General features: G+C 50.0%; 1 protein-coding gene across 1 annotated transcript; it reads right to left on the reverse strand.

Moving 5' to 3' along the window:
- Window positions 1-2,125: 2,125 nt before the first annotated feature.
- POMC (proopiomelanocortin) lies at window positions 2,126-5,164 on the reverse strand. Its single transcript, XM_035728943.1, has 2 exons — window positions 5,033-5,164; window positions 2,126-2,975 (listed from the first exon to the last, which is right to left on the reverse strand). Exons 1-2 carry the CDS (start codon window positions 5,162-5,164, stop codon window positions 2,310-2,312), a joined length of 798 nt encoding a protein of 265 aa, XP_035584836.1. The 3' UTR covers window positions 2,126-2,309.
- Window positions 5,165-9,684: the final 4,520 nt, after the last annotated feature.

Here is a 9,684-nt window from a genome sequence, read left to right on the forward strand (position 1 = left end):
TGACTAGGCTCTAGCCCCATTATATAAGCCACTGTGGGGGAGACTTTAGACTTAAGAATCGGGCTTTCTGGTTCCCTTCACACAGAATTTCCCAGGGTGCATTCCAGTTTTCTTGAATTATGAACTCCTAGAGCATCAAAATATGGGGGTCTATGTGCAAGAGCCATACACAAATGTTTCCCAGCTGGATATGATCTTTACCATCCACTGGTATGTCTAATGCAATTTGACATGTGTGTGTGGATCTCTGTGTATATAAGTATTGGTGAGTTTTTTGTGAATTGTAAATGTATGTGGCTGTAAATCCATGGCCCCAGCATCATACAGACACCATGGGGACATATGAAAGAAAAACAGGGGTGCTGAGCGTGGAGCCTACTTAAAAAAAAAAAAAGAAAGAAACACAACCCCAAGCCTTTGCCGTCTGGACCTTGGAGTTTTCCCTGAACACAAGAATACATGCAGCTAGGAACTTGCCATTCGAGCTGGACTATGTGCCCTTCAGGGCTGAGAATGAGGAGACTCAGCTGGAAGAGATCACAAGTTTCCCAGCAGAATTAGAGTCAAGCCTGGGCTCATGTTTTAAAAAGCGTTTCAAAATGGTGGGGGGAGGTGGGGAGTTCCAGGCAGAGGGTGAAGGAGGAAGGGAAAAGAAGAATGAGACCAGTCGGTGGAAACATAGGAAATGGGGTTTGGTAAGGAGAGTGAAGCTGATGGACGAGGGTCCTGCGTGCCGTGGCCCGGAATTTGACATTGATGGCAAATTGGGCTGGGGTGACTTTTGGTTCTTGAACCAGGGAATGTGAGAAAAGCAAGATTTTGTATACATTAATCTGAAGAACTTGTGTATGATGGGTTGGAGAGGAGAGGGACTGGAGACAAGGACACCGGTTGATTAGGAAGCTGTTGGGATAGTCGAGGCCAAGCACTGAGTATAATAAAGAGAAAGGCTGCAGCTAGGCCACATGGGGAGGAGTTTGGGCATAGCTAGGGCGAGAATACAGAGACATGAAGGCTTGAGCCTGAGGGACTGGAAGAAGCATCTGTGTATATTGTGTTGTATTTATACAGATGTGTCTCCATGGGGCCGGGGGCGGGGTGGGGGGCGGTGTCTATGTAGGTGAGAACAAGTGTTTGACAATATTTGTGAGTAGCCTGGGAGTGAAATCAAATCTGAACCGTTACCCACACTAAGCTGTCACACGTAGCCCCTCAGTGATAAAAAAGATCACATCTATTTTCTCATTAATCCTCACACTAGGAAGGGAGGGGTGGATGGATGAGAGAACCAAATCCTGGAAAAGAATAGAGACTTGCCTAAGGTCACACAGAGAGCCAGATTCAGGGAGACATTACCACAGCGTCCCACCTCACAGCCCAGAGGGCCCCCCAGTAACAGTGAGCTTCAACCAATGTTGGACTGGCTCTCAGGCATGTTAAAAAGAAAACCCCAGACCCAAAATGGCATCACTTAGGCCAAGTCACCAAACCGGGGCTTAATACCTTACCAAATTGCAGTCTCAACCTCCCCCAGAAATGTAAATCTAATTCCTTAATCAGGAATTTCCTGATAAGCACCAATCAGGTAATCTTGCCACATGGGTCCTTTCCATTTGCCGCCCACCCCCCTCAACGTGCAAATATGCACAGTGGGCATGCATGCCCACATCACACACCCCCAGCCCAAAATGTAATCAGCATGAGAACCACCCCACCCCACCCCGCTTTTCTAAGGGAGAGACCTTGCCCTGAACAATTCTTTCTTTTGCTAATAACCTTCTCGCCCAACCCTCCTTCCTATAAAAACCTTCCATCTTGTACAACTCCTCTGAGCTTCCTTCTACTTGCTACTTTACATCACTAAATAAAGCCAATTAGATCTTCAGATTTACTCAGTTGAATTTTTGTTAATAGAGGGGAGCTCCTGCACGCTTCCCTTTAAGACCCATGGGCGATGGGGGTACATTTTCTTTTCATTTCCACTATGTCCTATAAAATATACTACCATGTGGTCACATGGAAACCATTGTCCCTCCAAGCCACATACGCTGCTCTTTTTTTGATGGATATGTATTTTTATTTTATTCACCCAGTGGACATTCAAAGTCGGAGTCAGACATGAAACTTGAAAGGTTTTATTTCCTAACTACAGACAGCTTTAAGAGGCTGACTATCGGGCTATCAGCGCCTGAGCGAGGAGCACACCCAGGCAGGGAGGTGGCAGGAGGGCAGGCGAGGGAGAGGGGGGCCTTAGGGTCGACTCCCCCCCCCGCCCCCCGGGGACAGAAGCCTGGGGCCCCGCGGCGCCCTCACTGGCCCTTCTTGTGGGCGTTCTTGATGATGGCGTTTTTGAACAACGTCACCAGGGGGGTCTGGCTCTTCTCGGAGGTCATGAAGCCACCGTAGCGCTTGTCCTTGGGCGGGCTGCCCCAGCGGAAGTGCTCCATCTTATAGGTCCCACCGTCCTTCTTCTCGGCCACCTCGGCCTCCGTCAGCAGGTCGTACTCCAGGTCGGCCAGGGCCGCCGCGCCCTCGGCCGGGCCCTCGGGGCCGAGCAGCGGCTCAGGCCGCTCCCCGGCCAGCTCCCTCTTGAACTCGAGCGGGAAGGCCTCGGCCGACTCGTCCTCGGCGCCGTTGGGGTACACCTTCACCGGGCGCCGCTTCTTGCCCACGGGCTTGCCCCAGCGGAAGTGCTCCATGGAATAGGAGCGCTTGCCCTCGCGCGGGCCGGGCTCGCCGCCATCGCCGCGGAGCCCCGGGCCGCCCTCGGGCAGCGGGGCGCGGCCTTCGCCCACCGCGACCTCCTCTTCCTCGCGCTTCTGGCCCGCGCTGCTGTTCCGGCGGCCAAACCGGTCCCAGCGGAAGTGGCCCATGACATACTTCCGGGGGTTCTCGGTCAGCGGCTGCTCGTCGCCGTTGCCGGGGAGCACGGGTGTCTCGGCCGAGAGGTCGGGCTTGCAGGCCCGGATGCACGCCTGCGGGGAGGGCCGCGGGCGCGGGGCGTTAGGGCCGCCTCATCCGGCCGCCCCGTCCCCCACGCTGCGCCCGCGGCCCTCAGCACGTGCGGGCAGGACGTAGGAGCTCGGCGGCGCCCCCTCCCCCCGCCCCCGGCCGAGGACGTCTGCCCTCCCCGCCCTGTTGGCGCCCGCGGGCGTCCTGAGACTCATCGCCTCTTTTGTCCCCTGTACCCCTTGGTTCTTCTGCCTGGCAGCTACAACAAATACCCCCATCCCATTCGTTGGCTTACTTATCCCAGAGCTTTGGTGAGCAGGGTCCCTGTCTTACCTTAAAATGATATATAGGCATTGATCAATAAATGGTAAATGGGTGGTAGTTGTTGGCACTTAATGAATATGGAATAAATCAAATAAATAAGCATGGTTCAGTTTGAGTCTGAGAGGGGCACTGGGCTGAAATTTGGGGGAGAATCTATTCATGTGGGAAGAATAGAAGTCTGGCCTCTGGAGCCTGTATTTTCAATAATGCCCTCAACCTTTCCCCAGTGATCTGCACATCTAACTCATGCCCTTACCCCAGCCATCTCCCTGTATCATGCCTCAAAAATTTTCCCATGCCATCTGGCACTTTCTTTGGTTCTTTCAAGTCTTTTGAGCTGATCCAGTACTTTCCCCAATCAGTGAGCTTTGCGAGGGAGTAGTTCACTTCCCTGTCACCTCACTCTGACTGGAGGGAGGGGTAAACAGCCAGGATTATTTCCATTGCTTGGGTCATGGAGCATATGTCTCTGCTCTCTGTAAGCAGACAACTCCACTACGGTACACATATGCCTGAGAAAATGACCTATAGGCTGCAGCCTTGAGTTTTCAGTTACTTGGGACTGCAAAGGAGGAAACAGAAGGATCCCACCCACTCTGCTGAGTTGGGAATTTCATACTCCGGGGATTTGGAATTATGACACTGCTGAATATTAACAGTGGAAAGTAAAAACTATCTCATACTCCTCTCCTCTGGACACAAAACGAAGCAGGAAGCTCAGAGAGGTAAAAGGACCTTGGCAAGTTTCCACAACTCTTCAGTGGCAGAGCTGGGGTAGAACTCATGGGCTCTGACCGTGGTCACACCTCCTTCCCTGGGGGGCTCTCAACAGGGGAGGCTATGCAGTGGGTATTTCCAATCAAGGGTCTCTTGGGTCTTTCTCTGAACTAGAACTGACAGCATTCCCTGGGCTCTTTCTTTCTATTTTATATTGTACATGAAACCTGCTCTATGTTTTTGAGTTCTCTCCCTTCACCTTAACTAGCTTCTTCATTGACAAAACACATAGAATGTAGTGATGTACGTTCCACCCTCACCAGGAAGGTGCTGGCAGCAGGACGGAACTTAGTCACTGACACTGGCAGTGTGTCTTTGAGTCCTTAACTTGGTATAATTTCTCATTTATGCCTCCCAATAGACACACACACACACACACACACACACACACACACACACACAATTCCAGCCTGGCACAAAGGGTCTTTACATGTTTCTGGAAAGACTGCCGGCCAGTCCTCTGGAAGAAGCATGAGACATTTGGCACCAGTTAGAGGAAAATGGCACCTGGGCTTTTCCTTCTCCCACTACGACCTAGCTGACTTTGTAATTGGTAGTAGAAAGGGAACGAAAATGTCAAGTGATATGAGGTTATTTAAAAAGGAATAAAACGTCTAAAAGATTGAAAATGTAGAATCCATAGAGGGAACAATTATTATTGCTGTTACTGTCATTGTTATTATTTTAACGGCAATATCTCTAAATAGCTTAAATGGAGTGGGTCATCATACAAGAAGACAGGGCAGGAAGATAATCAAGTAGAAACTGTGGACCAGACCCATCTCCCTGAAGCTGCTTCCTCCCCTCCTTGGCTCAATTCTGACTTCACCTTAGAGATCTGTTCCTACCCTGCGCTGAGTTACCCATATCTCTGGGAATGAATTTCCCCTTCCCCACACCCCTTTCTTTTGTGCTGTCCCAGTCCCAGCCCCAGTCCCATCCAATACCCAAACCAAGATGGCGGCCACAGCCCACATACCAGCAGGTTACTTTCCGTGGTGAGGTCCTGACACTGGCTGCTTTCCAGGCACCAGCCACTCACTTCCACAGAGGCCTGAAGCAGCAAGGCCAGCAGCAGGGCCCCTGGGCGGCTGCAGCATGATCTCGGCATCTTCCAGGCAGGCTGAGGCTCTGCGGAGGCAAACAAGATTGGTGGGACCCCTGCAAGGAGCAGAACAATGTTGGCCACTGACCAGGAAGGACTGTGAGCCAATATTAACAACACACTCACTTGTGGAGCTCAAGGCTTTTTGAGGACAGGAGCAGTTCAAGGAGAAGTTTGGTGTGAGTTGTGGTGGAGAGGAGGGGAGAGGGACCTGGGTAATCTATACGCAATTTCCCCTTTGTCTCCTGTTAAAAATCAGACCCCAAAGGAGGTTAGGGCTGGAAGCTATTTTAGGGATCATTTGGTCCAGCCCTTATTTGAGAGATGGGGAAACTGAGGCCCAGAGAGATAATAATTCGGGTGTTCATGACAACTAAGGCTAAGTTGTCCTGTTTTCCCTGAACTTTCCTATTTCACCACCTTCATGAAGCCATAGTTCTAACACTCCAGACCAAGGAGTAACTTGGGAAAGACAAGGGACTCTGAAATTCCTGCTCAAGATGGTCTATTCTCTTTCTCATCCACTAGGATCCTATCATTCTTCGGAAACTCTTATTTCCTACGAATAGTAAGTTTGCATAAAGGCAAATAAAACCTCTGGCCAATTTGGCCAAAACCTCAGCCAACCTAATTGATGTCCTGTGATCCACAGATCACTCAGATGATCATTATTTCTCAGATTCCTGCAGCTTTGAAGATATTTATTTTTAATGCAGACCCCCATTCTTTTAAAACTGGCTCAGCTTCAGAATACATTACATATTGGACCCCCTATTGTTCTCTGAGTCTCTCAAACGTACTCTGAAATAGCTGGACTTGAAGATACTATAAGTGTATAAGAGAAGGAAATGGACACACAAAACAGAAGAGAACTACCCACCCCCCATTGTGAACACCCGCCAAAGACACTTTTGGAGAAGTCAGAAAGTACCTCTCAGCAGATGCTGAAGTCAAGAGGTCAGGGTGCAGTAAAGAAGGGAGCACTGATGCTGCCTTTGCCCCCTGTGCCCAACACTTTCCCCAGCCCTCTACTTCTCCCACTGCCATGTCCCCCCTTCCCCAGGTCAGCTTCCAGAGTTGACCCCAAGTTTTATTATTAGCTCACCACCAACCCACAATCATTTTGGAGTTCAGAAGATCTCAACCAGCTGGAGAAAGAAACCTAATTAGATGAGAAAAGCAATTCATATTTAGATGTGGATGACTAATTTTCTTATCTGTCCTAGTGGACATTTGCATTTTAAAATGTTGGCTTAAAGCAAATCTCCTATTTGCAGAGGGGTGGCCAAATCTTTTTTATAGAGAAGGCTTTGGAAATGAAAGTTCTCTCTGGCTTTCATTGTCTAGTTCGGAAAGCCATTTCCTTTTCTTTGCCCCACCCCCATTCCTTCCCCCCAAAGCTGAGCCAGCTCAGGGCTCCCTTCTTGAATGATTGCCAGGCACAACTTGAGTGTCTTCAGAGCAGCCATTAGATGGCGCTGGCAGCCAGTCAGCTGGGCCATCAGCACCTCAGGTTAAAGGGGCAACCAGGAGAGCATTGATCAACCTTGGTGTCCAGTCTTGACCAGGGGCAGGCTGTTCCAGTTGGAACATTTTGACGCTCCAGTTCAAGAATGGAGCCCAGACTTGGTGGGCAAAGCAATTTAGATTAAAGCTCTGAGACTACACAGCACATTTGGGTCAGAAAAATATTAAGATTTACAAGAGAGGCAGAAAAATGGTCATTACATATCACTGTGGGCAAGTGTAAAATAACATCTTAGTAGAGAAAGAAGCAAAATCATACAGATCTGGCAGTCCCCTCAACTACAGTTCAGTTCTCCTCAAGGCTGGCCATTCTGGGATAATTTCTCTTTTCCTAAAACCTACCTCATGATTTCAAGCCTGCCTGAGAAGCCCCAGAGAGCATTTCTTCTCTCTCTACCCCAGTGGCTATCTGTGTTGTACAACATGGTAACAGTCACACTGCCCACCTTCTCAGGGTTCCATTCTACTGCAAAAAGTTAGTTTCCTGAAAGCAACTTGATTTCTTTTTGCTTATGTTTATTTTCTATTTTTCTATAATGAACAAATATTACCTTGTGTCATTTCTTTCAAGCAATAAAGTAATAGGGAGATTCAAATCTTGTGCTTTTTGTAAGTAGGGATAGTGTTATAATATTATTCAATGATTGAAAGCCTTGGAAAAATAAATAGAAATTTGTAATTTACTAATCTTAACATTAACCCCATAACAGAACTACACTTATTAGAACTTCATATGTGTAAGTGAATTCTCTTTGAGCTAAGCAAAACATTGTGTTTTTCAGTCTAAAACTGCACACTGGTCATGCCCTTCTGTAAAGATTAGATGAGCAGAGGTGCAGAGTTTTCTTCTTTCACCGTGATACACACGCATCAAGTCCTAAAACAAAAGTGTCTAAGGAATATTAAGTCATTAAATAAGGTGTGATCTGTGCATATGTTCACAATTGACAAAATAAATGCACACTCGTACTTTCTTCCTTGGCTTCTTCCAGCCATTCTGTGAGAACCACCACCTCCCCATTTCTATGTGAAAAATTGGGGGGATCCAAATGCCCTGCAGACTCTCCCTCCTTCACTGAAAACCTCCCTTGCCTAGGCCTCCAACAGCTCGAAGGGCTGCTTCCGCCCTGCAATCTAGGGTCTTCGGGAGAGAAGGTCCACTCTGCGGTCCCATTGAGGGCACACACGGAGGGTGGTTCAGAACCTTGGACAGTTCCCACACGGGCCACCTCTTTTTAACCCCAGCTGGGTCTCATAGAAGAGACCCGTGTCTGGATCGAAGCTCAGCCACATCGGGTGCGCTAAGGTGGGCAGAGAAACGAGGATTCAGGGGTCTGAATCTAAAGAAATCTGGAATGCAGGGAGTTTATTGTAACTTCTAGCCTTTACTCTCCTGCTCTCATTTCCAACGTTAATTTGCTCTACAGTACATGATATCTTTTAAGAAGTGACACCTACCCAAGAAAATCGAGAGGAAGAGGAGGAAAAGGCGGGGCTTTACCGAGATCTCCCCCAGAAGGGTGTAGGAATCTCGGGGGTCCTAGCAGCCCAACCTTCCGGGGAAAACGCGGTCGCCGGCTCCTAGAAGGCACCGCTTTCAGCGTCGCAGCCGTTCGCCCACCATCCGGAGGCTGGCCCTCGCCGCTCGAAAGTTTTCAAAGAACTCAGGACCGCAGCGAGCCAAAGGCTCCTCAAGTCAGCGATGCGGAGCCGGGCGAGAGCATCCCGAGGCCCAGGGGCAGGGGGTTCCGGGGTAAGAGCGAGGTTCCGTGCCGCTGCGCCCTTACCTGTTGCGGAGAGGCTGCGCTCTGGGGCGACTCCCGCTGCGCCGAGCGAGGATGCTCGGCGGCCTCGTTAGGTCACTTTTCTTCCTTCCTTTCTCCTCCTTCGCCGCCCGCCGCCTGGTCCGGGTCGCTCTCCTCGGTCCTTATATACCCGCGGGGTTCGCCCGGGTGGGCAACGGAGGTGAACTTCCTGGCAGCGTAACAAGCAACTCCCCCGACCATGAGAAGGGGGGCCGCGGAGCTCAGGAGGGGGGTTTCCAGGTAGGGGCTAGCGCAAGGGCAGACATGCCGGGAAAGGGGGCCGGGTCTCTGCCCCCGGAGGCTGGAATTAACACCGTCCTGCTGAAGGGCGCACCTGGCAGCCATCAGGAAAGAACTTAATTAAGGATGGTGTTGGGTCTCCATTTCAGACGAGCAGGCAGCTTAGCACCCCGGTGTGGGGTAGGCCTGGAGCGCCGGCTGAGGTCGTTGAGGAGAGGGTGAAGTTACTTGTGTGCGTGCTTGGACGGTCATTTGCCTCGTTCGCACTTGGAGGTAAATATCCCCCAAAGGAAAGTACGTCTGTAATGCCTCAGATTTCCCCATCGTTTGGAAACTGTGGTGAAGATGTCATGGGGAATCACAATCCCTCTGTTCCAGCTTAGGGGTGTGGGGGCGGCGAGGGGCTGGTTGGCGGGGCAGGGAGGGAGGTGTAAGGCGAGCAGAGAAGGTCAGGTGTCACTCACCTGAGGCCCAGGGAATGTTGCCTTCTTGGAGGTGTGAAGGCAAGTTGCACTGCCCTTCCTGGGCCTAGTCCAGAGCAGGCTTCTTCCTGTGCCCCAAACCCCAAGGAAAAGGTGCTGTTAACCTTTTACTATTAATGGGGAGGGGAAGGGGGTGAAGAGCAGCTGAAGTACTTTCCCTGTGGCCTCTACCTTAACCTGGAGTAAAGGAGAAACAAATTGTGAGGAGTCGTGGGGGTGAGAGGGAGTGTTGGAACCAAACTGAGCTTCAGATCAAGGTGCTTGTTTTATTTTTTATTTATTTTTTTATTTTTCAAGGTGCTTGTTTTAATCTGCCAATTGCAGGAACTTTCTTTATTCCCAGCCAGAGGTTCTTTCGGACTCCTGCACTCCCGTGAGAATTCCTGGTTGGTGACATTGGCTTTCTACTCCACAATCCTTTCCTTTTGGGACACAGGGAAAATCTAAGCTCCTAAACAATAAACAAGGTACT

Source organism: Zalophus californianus, chromosome 8 (assembly GCF_009762305.2).
Source record: "Zalophus californianus isolate mZalCal1 chromosome 8, mZalCal1.pri.v2, whole genome shotgun sequence".
NCBI lineage: Eukaryota > Metazoa > Chordata > Mammalia > Carnivora > Otariidae > Zalophus > Zalophus californianus.

What these genes read in the sequence shown, in the direction of transcription:
- POMC (XM_035728943.1), bottom strand. Translation starts at nt 5,164, where the DNA reads ATGCCGAGATCATGCTGCAGCCGCCCAGGGGCCCTGCTGCTGGCCTTG. An exon ending in CCACGGAAAGTAACCTGCTG is followed by an intron (nt 2,976 to 5,032) that starts GTATGTGGGCTG and finishes CCCTCCCCGCAG; the next exon opens with GCGTGCATCCGGGCCTGCAA.